At 44.7% G+C, this 14,475-nt stretch overlaps 1 protein-coding gene across 1 annotated transcript in view; it reads right to left on the reverse strand.

Annotated features, from left to right (window-relative positions):
- The window catches only part of LOC126538501 (KRR1 small subunit processome component homolog), a 64,242-nt gene extending 58,169 nt beyond the window's left edge, over nt 1-6,073 (reverse strand). Inside the window, exons 1-2 of the mRNA XM_050185357.2 lie at nt 5,965-6,073; nt 1,383-1,564 (exon numbers count right to left, since the gene is read on the reverse strand). Of these exons, the coding sequence (XP_050041314.1) occupies nt 1,383-1,564; nt 5,965-5,980 (198 nt within the window). The 5' untranslated portion in view covers nt 5,981-6,073. The remainder of the gene's footprint in view (nt 1-1,382; nt 1,565-5,964) is intronic.
- Between the last annotated feature and the right edge of the window lie 8,402 nt (nt 6,074-14,475).

Genomic DNA, 14,475 nt, shown 5'->3' on the forward strand with positions numbered 1-14,475 from the left:
TGTCCGATATCAAATCATGTGCATTTCAAGCCTTCAAGCACAAAGCATTATCTTAACTCCTAGTATTTTTATTGTGCGATGTAAACATTATTAAGCATATTTGTATTGTACTGTTCCTAATTTCCTTTTTATATTTCTTTGATTTTTTTCTGTCCCGGTCAATACTTTACAGCATTGCTTGTTCCCCATGCTACCACCACCTAGTTTCATATTACAACACTGCATTAAAAGCTGCTGACAAACACAACCTTTGTATGATGTAGCCTGCTACTGTTGCCACAATTGCACTAACCCCCATTTGTTTCCTGTTTAGGAGGTCCTCCCGACAGTTTTCACTTCGGGATCCCCGACTGTGCAATTATACTCCACCTGTTTTCTTTTTTGTTTTTTTTTTTGTACTACTGATGAAAATAAGTTCCACTTAATTCTCAATTCTCCGATATGCCTTTGACGTTTCCAGTGCCCACTGTTGTACTGAAGTTTCGGTTCATGAGAATATTGTCACATATCAGTGATAGCAGTGAAACAGGTAAGGGCAAGCTTCAAAGGTAGGGTCTCTGCAAATTGCAACTGGGTAGTAAGAGTGGTGATGCTGACAGCACTCCTTGTGACCGTCACACGAAGTGCTAACAGCTCAGAGGGCCCCACTTTATTGGGCTTCATCGTGCGTTCTGGATCAACAAGCGGCTAGTACAAGAATGTGCTACACACTTTTGAGTACAGTGCTCAGTGTTTCAAAGGCTACATTCGGCCTGCATAGCAGCTGGCGCATTTTGCTCTACAAGAGAGCGCTGGATGATTGCTGGGGGGCCAAATGCAATCACAAGGTGCCACAAAAGCTCTCGCTTTCACCGCTTACAACAATGCATCAGCTCGGTGTACCCTACACCCACACAAAAAGTATCGGAACACGTGACAACAGCCGTGCGCTCTAAAGTAACACTAAAAAGGGCCCACAGTAGTAAAAGATACAGCAGTCATCAGCAATAACAACCTAACAATCCAAACAGATCTCAATAAAAAATTAAACTGTGTACTGGCATTATCAACCAGCTGTTTTGGAGAGCTCTGGCCAATATGCAAGACATGGAAGATTGCATTTGATACCTCAATTCTGAGAACAAGCAGGCTTTAAAAGTAAAAAGTGGGCTTTACTCTACACATCAGAGCTATCTTAGCCTTACAATAAAGCTTCTTAACTACTGCCTTACAATAACACTGTAGCATTGTCAGAGCCCCTTGAAGTGATCTGCCAAAACATTTTTTTTAAAGTTTTAAAGAATGTGTTGACAAAGACAGCATGATAAAAGATAGACGAACGTCTTCTCCACCGCTACCAATGCCACCTCACTACCATGGGGTGAGCGCACCAGAACACTCACATGTTCGGAGAGTGTCTTCTTGACCAGAGGCCAGCACTCACGCAAGTACTTCTCGCGGTACTTAGGGAAAAGGGTGGCAAATGCACTCTCGCACAGCACGCCATGCGGGTTGTCCTCCTTGGTGAATGCTGGCAGGGGCATGGACCAAGCACCGTCGCCCGAGGAGCCAGCAGGTGTTTCATCTGGGTGCAGATAAGGGGTAATGATGAAGTGATGTGTGCATGACTTCAAGTACTGCACTAGCGGTGTACCTGCTGCAGTGGCTACAGTGTTGTGCTACTGAGCATGAGATCGCGAATGTGACTCCTGGCAGCAGCCATTGCATTCCAATGGTGGTGTAATGCAGAAGCGCTCGTGTACTTGTATTTAAGTCCATGTTTAGGAACGTCTAAAGTGGTCAAGATGAATTGGGAGTCAACTACTATGGCATCTCTCACAGCGTTCGAGCTCAATTGGGGTGTCAAACTTTGCTATTGATCGATTGTTTACAGATGACTTGCCAAGCTCGATGACTGCTACTCAGTAAGGAGGACTGCACATTTCACAGCAAAAGAAGCAGCATTACATTCATCAATATTCCGCCAACAAGCCACAAGCCCCTTTGGGCAAACTGAACTACGCAATGCAACCGCTAGCTTCCAATACTTATTTTAACTTCGAATACTGACTCTTTTGAACTATGTAGTTACTACAAATAATTATTCTTACATCTGCTCCAATGCTTCTGTTCAGAAATCTAGGCATGGAAGCACTGGCTAATGCAGTCATGCCAAGCATACTAATCACCACAATAATCATTTCAGGCACCCATGTCCAAATTCGTGGACAAGACTTGTTTTTGCCAGTTCTGTCAAGCAATGGCCAAGAAAAAGCAGCAGACATTGAGCTTTAGGTGAACTGAACCCCCTGCAGACTCAACGTGCCTTCATTTCACTTCCAATGGGCACCATCCTAATGTAGAGGATCATTTTGCTGAAGGTACTATTCTGTTTGATGGCACGTTCGACATGCCGCGTAGCAGCAGTAATATTGCAGAAAGTCTTTTTCTTTGTTCGTAACGCATGCACTTAATAATGAAAAATTCATGCATTTCAAGCACGTAATTGAATTTTTTAATGCAAAAATGAAGCATGACTGACTACCCAATAATTGGATAATTACTCTCCAGTTATGCCGACTCATCAGAAAACGTAATAAAGACCATCCTACCACCTTGTCCTTGTAGTGGACAGTCAAGTGCCTTGGAATGGAGCTGTGCAAATTTGACACATTTATAGGAAGTCCAACGTAATTTGGGCCTGAATAGAATTAAAGAAAGGAACTACTAAAACTTACAAAACAAATGAAAAAGTTTAACGTGTCTTCAATAGTCATCAATAATGCCCACGTGGTGCTACTGCCAAGTATTCCTTAAAACAAAAAAATAAAGGTCAGCCGGCAACTCCCAGTTCATCTTTGCTTTTCCATAAGAGGTTGTATGTTACATGACTGTGCGCACAGTGTCAGTATATAACACAGGCTCCTGCCATAGCAGTGTTCATGTATTGCTCATTCAGCTTTGGATGTAAAAGAAGTTTAAAACAGAATATTCAGTTTTTCCCTCTGTTTAAGCAGCACCTCTCATGTTCAGGAGCTGAAAAGCACCACCATCCTGCAAACTAAACTTAGCCACGTTCAGCTGTAGACGCAGTCACACATCAGCTCGCTTAGAACTTTGTTGTAATTCATCTATGCTTGTATGAGTTGGTGCAGTAGTTTGATTTCACAAAGGGAAACCCCGCAAAAGCTTTCTAAAGGGATACCTGACTCAAAGATGTTAAAGTACTGTACTTTTAAACACGCAACTTCTTCCACAAGCTACATCTACAAAGGTGTGGCTCCTGCACTAGTTTCCATGGTGTTGTTGACCACTACGTCCTTGTTTCTAACGTTCATAGCGCCATTTCTTTGAGCAAAAAAAAAAAAAAAAGACCACCGATTGAGTTATATTTTTTTCTGTGTTCTTATCTTCCTCACATATACAGTATGATCCACTGTTAAAGGTAACATCGTATTAATATGTTGGGGCTCCATACAAAATTTTTTGACACAAATGCATTGAGAATAATTTTTTTCTAATATAGGTGTACCTAATGCTTCATTGAAGCACTTCTTTTCTATGGAGTTGCTATGTTGATATAATGTTGGTTTGAATACTAATCGGGCATTCCCTTTAACAGTGAACCGTACAATCACGAGGAAACATCTTCAGACTATGGGTGTTATGAAAGAAAAACTTAGTTTCGCTGCCTAGACATGAGAATTAAAATTGAGTAATACACTGAACGAGCATGTTTGGAAATGATGCAAGGCATGTTCTATTTCCAGGTTGCACAGCTGCAATAGAAGAAAACTAATTTCACACTGCTACCACAGTTCTTATTCTCTTGTTTGAGTTGGTACATATTAAATTGTCTTAAGTTCTAGTTTATTTCTACAGGCTAGTTCCTGGTTACTTTGTGTTACAGCTTCCTGGTTACCTTGTGTGTTGAGTCTGCCCATATAGCTCTTTTAACTTATTTACAAACTGTAAACAACTTTTTTTTAATCTGCAATCTCAGAATTTTATATCTTTCAACCAATTTTGAAACTTCAGAATAAGTGACAGGCACAACATTCCACAGAATGGGAAGATTCAAAGCGGCACGGAGTAACACCTTATATACAGTAAATTTAATTCATGGGCTTTAAGTAGCTATAAAATTATGTCGTTTGCTGTAATACCAGTACATGGACCAAGACAAAGTCATCATGCTCTGCTGAATTTTTCCAAACATTTCTTGGCATTCATGTCGTTTTTTTTTTTCCCCCAATACAACCTCACTTTTCAGGAGCGCACCTTGTGGAGTGGCCAAGAAAAACAGGTGCTTATCAAGCTTCCCTAATTTTTTTCTTCAATGTACAACAAACGTGAGGCACACAGCAGGCATCTTGCACTGCTATCACCAAGCATTCCTAACCTCCTCAGACTCAACATAATCCTAGTGATGCAATACCTTTTATAACCAGTTCTTATGCTCAACCACTCTCTTACAAACCTGAAAAACTATTTGCTCGATAGGATATGGCACATGTACAACATCTCCATGTAGACGGACAAGAGTCCACTTCTCCTGTTTCTTTGGATAAAATTGTCGTCTGTTTGCTTAAACACTTAGATACAGGTTCAACAAAACCTGAAAATTCATCGCTATTGTTTTTCATCATGAGTTGCCGAGCCATCTTGTGGCATTTGAAATGTGCTACACCTCCCACCTTTCTTTTTTGTTGTTGATGGCGCAGCAGTACATTTCAGTCAAAGTATACATTTCCTCGAAAAGTTGCGGCAACAAGATCATTAAACGTTTCATATACACAGTCGCCCGGACATACCTTTATGTTACACCAAAATTTTACATTTTGTCGTTCCTGACTTAACATTGAAAAGGATGATGTCAACGAGGATGGACAACACTGGGTCTGAGGCGGTGGCTTTGAGGCGCTTTGTTCTTTCTTTTACGCCTGCATTAGTTCTAGCTTGAATTCTGCATTTCATGCCAAACTTTGCCAATAGTTATGTACAGACAATACTTCATTTATCCACTCATTACAGCCTACGTGCACATACAACGAACACTTTGGTGCACAGCATAACACACAGTGTTTCTCAAACAAGCATAAAGAATACGCACTAAGATTTTGATGCCGAAATAGGAGCATCTGACGGGATTGGCATTAGACAGACGATTTTGTCTGGACGCGTTTTAGAACCGCTCACCAAATGCAATCCACGGTTTGTTTTCACCTAAAACATATCAAAAGTAGTGCGAACGACGGACACTTCCACATCAGCCATTTCCCCCACAAGAGAAACGTCTGCACTATACTGCAAACTGTCAGAAGGTAGCTGTCGGGGAAAACAGTGCACCCAATAGGCGTCGTGTAACTGCTCCCTAGACTGGGTTTCTTCCTTCTTTTTTTTCTACGACATTTTAGAAGAAGTAAAAGCAATCCAATTGTATCGCGACGATTCTGACTGGTGTTGCAGATGTCGGCTGCCAGACTCCAGGGTATATAATATCGGTAAACGTAGACCTCAGGAGAGCACCTGAGATTATTACAAAGCAGCAGGCGGCGCAGGATCTCCAGGGCACCCAAATGGCAGTGGAGGGATCAAAGCTGGAAGCCGAGCGGTCCGTGGCCACGTTCGCATATAAGATCGGCTGTCCGCGATATACGTCCCGGACACGTGGAAGTCTCAGTGAGCCCCCGACCCACGGACCAGTCGGGGTTCGAGCTTTGATGTCCCCGTTGCCGCTTTGGTGGCGCCGCCAAAGTATACTAAAGAGGGCCCAACGAGCATTTGCGCAAATTCTCACTTCCCTCGCAGCCTGGTAGCTTGATTAACTTATGCGGCACCAGTTAAGTTCGTTAGACACGTAATTTTGAGTTTGTGACAGTGCACGCGACGAAAAAAGGCACCTCGAGACTTTTACAACACCAGTTAGAACGTTGCAACTTCCCGCCGTATAACGCAAGAGTCAGAGGCATGCAATCAACTTACTAGGTACGTCGGACATTTCAGCGCTCTACCTTTCTTACCATTAACTTAGAGCTACACATTAGCTGTCGATACCATCCATAACGGGCGCCGACATATTGTTTTTCATTGTTGCTCTCATGTGGTCTTTTTTTGCTCTCCTGCTAAACCGTGCGGTATAAGGCTAACGTTGACAATTTTCTCAGGTGTTACCGGGCTGATGCGCATTCTAGTTATACTTTCGTGAATAACGGCTGGCACACCTTTAAAATATTGTGTTTACTTTGAATATTAAAACATCCTAGTCAACATATTTTAGTGAATTGCAAGCAAACGAGCCAATAGCAGCAAAGCTTGTAGCCAAGAACGGACACCATCAACGTTACAGTGTACTAGTACAGTGGCTGGAATACCATTCCAGCCACTGTAGTACTAGAATGGGGGCAGTGTCTTCAGGAAGCGCTCGCCGCTGAGGCGCTTCATGTAGATAGCATAAAATGGCGCTGTAGGAACATGGGCTGTACGGAACGTACGGCGCAGCGCCAGCGCTACATGTCGATATTTTGATAATAATTTTCTTTCGCAGTCAAATAGACGTGCAAATGCTCGGCGGATGTTAAGATGCATCCCCGAAACTCACTTCATATATTAGAAGAATTATATATGCACTCCTAGCGCATCTCAACTCCCATTAGACGGATTTATTAACCTGACAGCAAAGGTTTTGCAGACACCGAAGTAGTGGCGTAAAGCCGTTAAATTTGTTTTGTATGCCACGCTGCCATGTAACCAGAAATTATTCGGACGGAAAACTCGGCTGGAAATAACGCCGTAGTAAAGCACTTCGAATTGATTATAACCAACTCGTATTCCAGGTCACACATTCTTTTTTGCGGTTCGCATTCATAAAAGAGCGGCCGCGGCATCCGCGACCCAACGTCAAGCGCTTAGGAGGCCTCAGCCGCTGTTGTAGAAGAGAAGGCAAAACAATATGTATGTACATAAGCCAAAGCCAAACAGCTTACCTGTTTGGCATTTACCTTCTTTCGCGATAAACATTTGTCCCTCGTTCTTTCATTCTGTTTCGCGAACCCCCCAGAACTACATTTGCACAGTTTATTCGTGAATTTTTTTTATTTACATCATGAAGTGCTCCCGAACGTCAGGCTCATGTGCGAGTATGAGACACACCGACATCCTACATTTCTATGAAAGGAATAAAACAGGTAGGAAAGACGCCAAGTAAAAGGGATCTTTGCAAAACAACACACAGTCTGCCAAAACACAGAAAGACAGCGCGAGTACATATTCCATACCAAGAAATGGAGACCTACAGCGGAATTAATATGCGCAAATGAATTCCTTAATTCATTTCTTAATTATATTCACAAAATTAGCTTTTTGAATGCACCTGAAAAAGTTGCGCATTCAGATAAAAAAGACAAGGGTCAGCATACATATCATGCATCAGCCAACTTTAAATGCAATTCTTTTTTTCGTCGTGATTCTCTTCATTGATTGAGACCTTTAATTAACATATAAGAGTGCAGCCTTGTTAGGACATAAAAACGCACAACTGCTGATGTGAAATCATCAGCATCTAATTTGCAGCCTATGGCATAGTCAATTAAATTTAAAGCTTTCACTAGAATAATGACATCAACTATGCTGTCACTGCAAAGCACCTCTTTGCTGAAGAAGGTTGTAAATGCATTCCCTCAAGTTTCTTTAGTGCTTCAAAAAGCAACTTGGAGGGATGCAGCAATCCTCCCCTGTCATAAATTTGTGAATTTTGAGACTCTGCTACTGACATTAGAGTTCTGCAAAAGAAGAGGGCGGCAGTCCTCACATTTGTTGCGAGTAGAAAATTGCTGCGCGGCATACCCTGCCATATATAATGGATGAGGCGGTCGTCGCTCCTTTTCTTCACATAAGCCCGGTGCTCTGCCGGAGTACTGTTTAGCCCTGCTCTACCAGCGTTGGATTTCCAGCTTCAACTAACTCAAGTCACGCAACGTCTTCTTCCTTGTCAGGATTATCAGGTGAGTGAAGTAGCGATACCAAATCTTTACTGACCTCTGTGTTCCCTGTTTGCATTGCCTTCGCCAAGTTATAAAAAGACAGGCAATTCACAACAATAAAAAATTGAGACGGCGTTGAGTGATCGTTGGATCCGCACGACTACCTCACAAGAAGTTCTACAACTTATATAGACTTAGTCTAGCTGTCAATAGGTATTTAAAACCCTATCCTTCCAAGTATTCTAACAGAACCAAAGTGCTGCACAATGTCACACGGAGCCCATCTGCCGTCGACTGGCTTAAGAAGCCGCAAAGTCCTTTTGGATTGGAAAGTAAATTTAGCGCCAGTGAACAAGCACAGAAGGGAGACGACACCACAATCTACAACAACTTGATTTTCAGGAAACACCCACCTATTTAACCCATGAATAGCTAATAGGCGGGTGTTTCCTGAAAATCAAGTTGTTGAAGTTAGCGCATTGTGGTGTCGTCTCCCTTCTGTCCTTGTTCGCTGGCTCTAAATATGCTTTCCAAATCAGTTTACCAACACGCCCAACAAATCGCAATCCTTTTGCATGTGACTCCCAACGAGACAGAAACTCGAGGAATTCCTTCAGAGCCCTTCAGAGCAAGCACGCCGCAACCGGCCGCAACACACGGAGAACGCGACCGTATCGTATAGCCCGTGCGACTGCAACGCCGCCGCATACATCCGGGACCTGTCTACGCTCCCGGCTTCAAAGCAGTGCGTGGCGCGGCGTGCGTCTATTTGTCGTACATAAATCCCTCACGTGACCTGATCCTAGGTGCCTAGGGACAGCATCATTTAGGGATTTTTGAGAAGGCGCGATGCTGGCGCCTTCTCAGATTGGTCCACCTTGACTGATCAAATAGGGCACCACTGTAGGTTAAATGAGGCGTACAACTCCTGCGGGACCCGCCGTGGTTGCTCAGTGGTTATGGTGTTAGACTGCTGAGAACGAGGTCGCGGGATCGGACCCCGACCACGGCGGCCGCATTTCGATGGGGGCGAAATGCGAAATCACCCGTGTACTTAGAATTAGGTGCACGTTAAAGAACCCCAGGTGGTCGAAATTTTCGGAGTCCTCCACTACGGCGTGCATAATCAGAAAGTGGTTTCGTCACGTAAAACCCCATAAATTAATTTCTAATTTAACTCCTACGGGGACGGTAGAGTATCCGTCTCCAGTGCAAGAGGACCGTGATTCAAATCCCGGTGCCGCGCAATTCTCCACCGGAAGATACAAAAAAAAAAAAAACCGTGTGTTGAGAAAATTGCACAAACAGGCCTGGAGTGCGGCCTGATCCCGGTGACCAGAACCGGTAACGCACTCTCTCACCAGAGCAGGATTGGCCACCCAGGTGCAGTACTTGGCCACAACCTCCTATATGAATACAACAATCGAACCCCGGTCCTCAGTCCCCAGCAGCCGCGAAGCAACTGACCACGGCGGCGGTCAGATCTGTGACGCTGCAGAGGGTGCTAAGAATACCTGGCTCCGGACAGGCCGCCATTGGAATCTGAACCTGGCAACGTTTAACGTTAGAACGCTATCTAGTGAGGCGAGTCTAGCAGTGTTATTGGAGGAATTAGAGGGTAGTAAATGGGATATAATAGGGCTCAGTGAGGTTAGGACACGGAGTAAGACATATAGGAGGTGAAACTCCCGTCAGCGCGAGCGGGCGCGGGCGATCAGATAAAGTCACAATTGTTGCATGCGCCGACGCTACCGTATACAGTGGCGGCACCATGCGGCGCGTCGTAGAAGCCGCAGCGGAAAAAAAAAAAAAAAGCAGCGCCCGGCAGGCGGCTCGGCGGCTCCGGCAGCTCCGGCCACTCCGTGGTAGAAGTCAGGCGCGCGCGGCCGAACGGGAGCAACACGCTCAACCGGTTGCCCTGGCAACCGAAACGGCGGTAATTTCTTCCCATGCCGTCAGGTGCCGCCAGCATGAAAACATATCCGCGGGCTTGTGACCTTTACTGGTCGCCGCAAACAGCGGAGTTTCCACTCCTAAATATTTCTTGCTCCGTGGGTTAGGAGGACAAAAGAAGCATATACAGTGCTAAAAAGCGGGCATGTACTGTGTTACAGGGGCTTAGCGGAGAGACGAGAACTAGGAGTCGGATTCCTGATTAATAAGGAAATAGCTGGTAACATACAGGAATTCTATAGCATTAACGAGAGGGTGGCATGTCTTGTTGTGAAACTTAATAAGAGGTACAAAATGAAGGTTGTACAGGTCTACGCTCCTACATCTAGTCATGATGACCAGGAAGTCGAAAGCTTTTATGAAGACGTAGAATCGGCGATGGGTAAAGTCAAAACAAAATACACTATACTGATGGGCGACTTCAATGCCAGGGTAGGCAAGAAGCAGGCTGGAGACAAGTCAGTGGGGGAATATGGCATAGGCTCTAGGAATAGCAGAGGGGAATTATTAGTAGAGTTTGCAGAACAGAATAATATGCGGATAATAAATACCTTTTTCCGCAAGCGGGCTAGCCGAAAGTGGACGTGGAGGAGCCCGAATGGTGAGACTAGAAATGAAATTGACTTCATAATCTCCGCGAACCCTGGCATCATACAAGATGTAGACGTGCTCGGCAAGGTGCGCTGCAGTGACCATAGGATGGTACGAACTAGAATTAGCCTTGACTTGAGGAGGGAACGAAAGAAACTGGTACACAAGAAGCCAATCAATGAGTTAGCGGTAAGAGGGAAACTAGAGGAATTCCGGATCAAACTACAGAACAGGTATTCGGCTTTAACTCAGGAAGGGGACCTTAGTGTTGAAGCAATGAACGACAATCTCATGGGCATCATTAAGGAGTGCGCAATAGAAGTCGGTGGTAACGCCGTTAGACAGGAAACCAGTAAGCTATCGCAGGAGACGAAAGATCTGATCAAGAAACGTCAATGTATGAAAGCCTCTAATCCTAGAGCTAGAATAGAACTGGCAGAACTTTCTAAGTTAATCAACAAGCGTAAGACAGCGGACATCAGGAACTATAACATGGATAGAATTGAACAGGCTCTCAGGAACGGAGGAAGCCTAAAAACAGTGAAGAAGAAACTAGGAATAGGCAAAAATCAGATGTGTGCGTTAAGAGACAAAGCCGGCAATATCGTTACTAATATGGATGAGATAGTTCAAGTGGCTGAGGAGTTCTATAGAGATTTATACAGTACCAGTGGCACCCACGACGATAGTGGAAGAGAGAATAGCCTAGAGGAATTCGAAATCCCACAGGTAACGCCAGAAGAAGTAAAGAAAGCCTTAGGAGCTATGCAAAGGGGGAAGGCAGCTGGGGAGGATCAGGTAACAGCAGATTTGTTGAAGGATGGTGGTCAGATTGTTCTAGAGAAACTGGCCACCCTGTATACGCAATGCCTCATAATCTCGAGCGTACCGGAATCTTGGAAGAACGCTAACATAATCCTAATCCATAAGAAAGGGGACGCCAAAGACTTGAAAAATTATAGACCGATCAGCTTACTGTCCGTTGCCTACAAAGTATTTACTAAGGTAATCGCAAATAGAATCAGGAACACCTTAGACTTCTGTCAACCAAAGAACCAGGCAGGATTCCGTAAAGGCTACTCAACAATAGACCATATTCACACTATCAATCAAGTGATAGAGAAATGTGCAGAATATAACCAACCCTTATATATAGCTTTCATTGATTACGAGAAAGCGTTTGATTCAGTCGAAACCTCAGCAGTCATGGAGGCATTACGGAATCAGGGTGTAGATGAGCCATATGTAAAAATACTGGAAGATATCTATAGCGCCTCCACAGCCACCGTAGTCCTCCACAAAGAAAGGAACAAAATCCCTATAAAGAAAGGCGTCAGACAGGGAGATACGATATCTCCAATGCTATTCACAGCATGTTTACAGGAGGTATTCAGAGGCCTGGAGTGGGAAGAATTGGGGATAAAAGTTGATGGAGAATACCTTAGCAACTTGCGATTCGCTGATGATATTGCCTTGCTTAGTAACTCAGGAGACCAATTGCAATGCATGCTCACTGACCTGGAGAGGCAAAGCAGAAGGATGGGTCTGAAAATTAATCTGCAGAAAACTAAAGTATTGTTTAACAGTCTAGGAAGAGAACAGCAGTTTACGATAGGTAGCGAAGCACTGAAAGTGGTAAGGGAATACATCTACTTAGGGCAGGTAGTGACCACGGATCCGGATCATGAGACTGAAATAACCAGAAGAATAAGAATGGGTTGGGGTGCGTTTGGCAGGCATTCTCAAATCATGAACAGCAGGTTGCCACTATCCCTCAAAAGGAAAGTGTACAACAGCTGTGTGTTACCAGTACTCACATATGGGGCAGAAACCTGGAGGCTTACGAAAAGGGTTCTGCTGAAATTGAGGACGACGCAACGAGCTATGGAAAGAAGAATGATGGGTGTAACGTTAAGGGATAAGAAAAGAGCAGATTGGGTGAGGCAACAAACGCGGGTAAACGACATCTTAGTTGAAATCAAGAAAAAGAAATGGGCATGGGCCGGACATGTAATGAGGAGGGAAGATAACCGATGGTCACTAAGAGTTAGGGACTGGATTCCAAGGGAAGGGAAGCGTAGCAGGGGGCGGCAGAAAGTTAGGTGGGCGGATGACATTAAGACGTTTGCAGGGACAACATGGCCACAAGTACATGACCGGGGTAGTTGGAGAAGTATGGGAGAGGCCTTTGCCCTGCAGTGGGCGTAACTAGGCTGATGATGATGATGATGATGCTGGCGCCCAGCGACGCCGTGGCGTGTTCGTCTTCAGCGTGATCGTTCTCTGGACCGCGCGATGTTCAACATTGCTCATGTAATCGTGCGTGCGTTGCTTGTGTGTTGGTTGTAGGTTCTGTGTTACTTGGCGGAAAGCCGTGAGTAGTGGCGGTGCGGCAGTGCGGCTTTGGCCTCGGTGAGCTCTGGCACTACAGAATCTGCGTTGTGTGACCCGTGCTTTATTGAGAACCCGGCGGTGCTGACAATTGAAATATCGAAGTGGCCTAGCGCCTCGGCAGCGAAGTTCTGCGAACCGCGATGTGGCGTCGCCGTGTCCGACAGCACATAGAGGGATGTGCTGCTCGCTGCAAGTCATGTAAATGCAACTGCGTTGACGGCCCACTGTTCAGCGCTGAATGTGTGTTTGGTGTGCTGTGCTTGAAACGAGTGGGGCAGCCGTGCAGCGGGGGTGGCGGAGGAGCAGAGTGGCTTAGGGGCTCCGTTTGCGCGTTCACAGACATGTGCTCCCGTCTTGGTCTCATTAGCGGCTGTCGCGGGACTGTGGTGTGCTAGCTCCTTGCCTAGTGTGAAGTTTACGACGCTAACACACAGCATGTTCACGTTTTTCCGCGCTATATGTCATTTGCATGACGGCCGAGTTGAAAACGAGACATATAGCGTTCTTTGCGTTTGTGTGTTGTAAATTACTTTCTATTGTGGAAGTTTTGGGAATCTTATTACGCAAGGGTGCGAACGTAAACATAAACACATATGTGGGTCTGAAATTTTGAATTAACCATAATACCCTTTACGACTGATAAGTGGGCTACACGACCTGTGTGAATCAGCTACCGTATGTTGCGACGCTCTTCCGTGTGGTAGACTGATGCGTGGTGTGCGTTTATTTCTGTACTGTTGTAAAAACCATTTGTTTATTCACTAAACACAAATGTACGGCTTCTTTGCCGCAGTACACTTTAGTTACGCGGTGAAGCATACTAAAAGTGGGAGGGGGCCACTATCAGCGAGCATAGCATGTCCACTTAGGCGACCTGAGAGGCGGCGGGTTCGCGAGTGTATGATTAAAGAACCCTTGTTATGTCCAGTGACAGTGGCCCCTTCTCACTTTTTGTATGCTTCACCGCAGTACATTGCTTAGGCTGCACCGCGAAATATTAATGTATTGCGAGAAAGATAATCCTAAAAAGCCTAATTATGCAAAGTTTCTTTTGTAGCTTGCTACACCGCAATACAGGGGTGTAAATAAGCATCGTGCAGTAAAGCATACTAAGTGTGGAAAGAGCACATAGGTTTACACTGTGCTCATTATTTTCAATTGTGACATAATTTGCAAGTGCATCTGTGCTCGTAATAAGCTTCATTGACAATTCTTTGTACATTACAAATTCATATTGCAGGGAAGCTTACTAAAGCACATTCGCCATTACGGTACGTGTTATTCACCTTCAATACAGGAGCACAATGCGGATTCTTGCCCCTGCTTTTGGCTGGACTGCACATGCTCTTTGAGAATTGATTCATTGTTCATAAGTGCACTCGTACTTTACTCTAAACTGGAGGGCTCAAGTTAATATGGAAGCACAGTATTTATTAAAGGGACGAGATGTTGCCGAGATGGTTGCAGCACAGCTTTTCTTTTTCTTCCAGGCACCTTTTCTACTTGAAGTTTCCATTGCAGTGTTTCGAACCTCTTTGAACCAGCACATAGTGTATATAAAGATTGGGCACTGATT

This window comes from Dermacentor andersoni, chromosome 4 (assembly GCF_023375885.2).
Source record: "Dermacentor andersoni chromosome 4, qqDerAnde1_hic_scaffold, whole genome shotgun sequence".
Lineage (NCBI taxonomy): Eukaryota > Metazoa > Arthropoda > Arachnida > Ixodida > Ixodidae > Dermacentor > Dermacentor andersoni.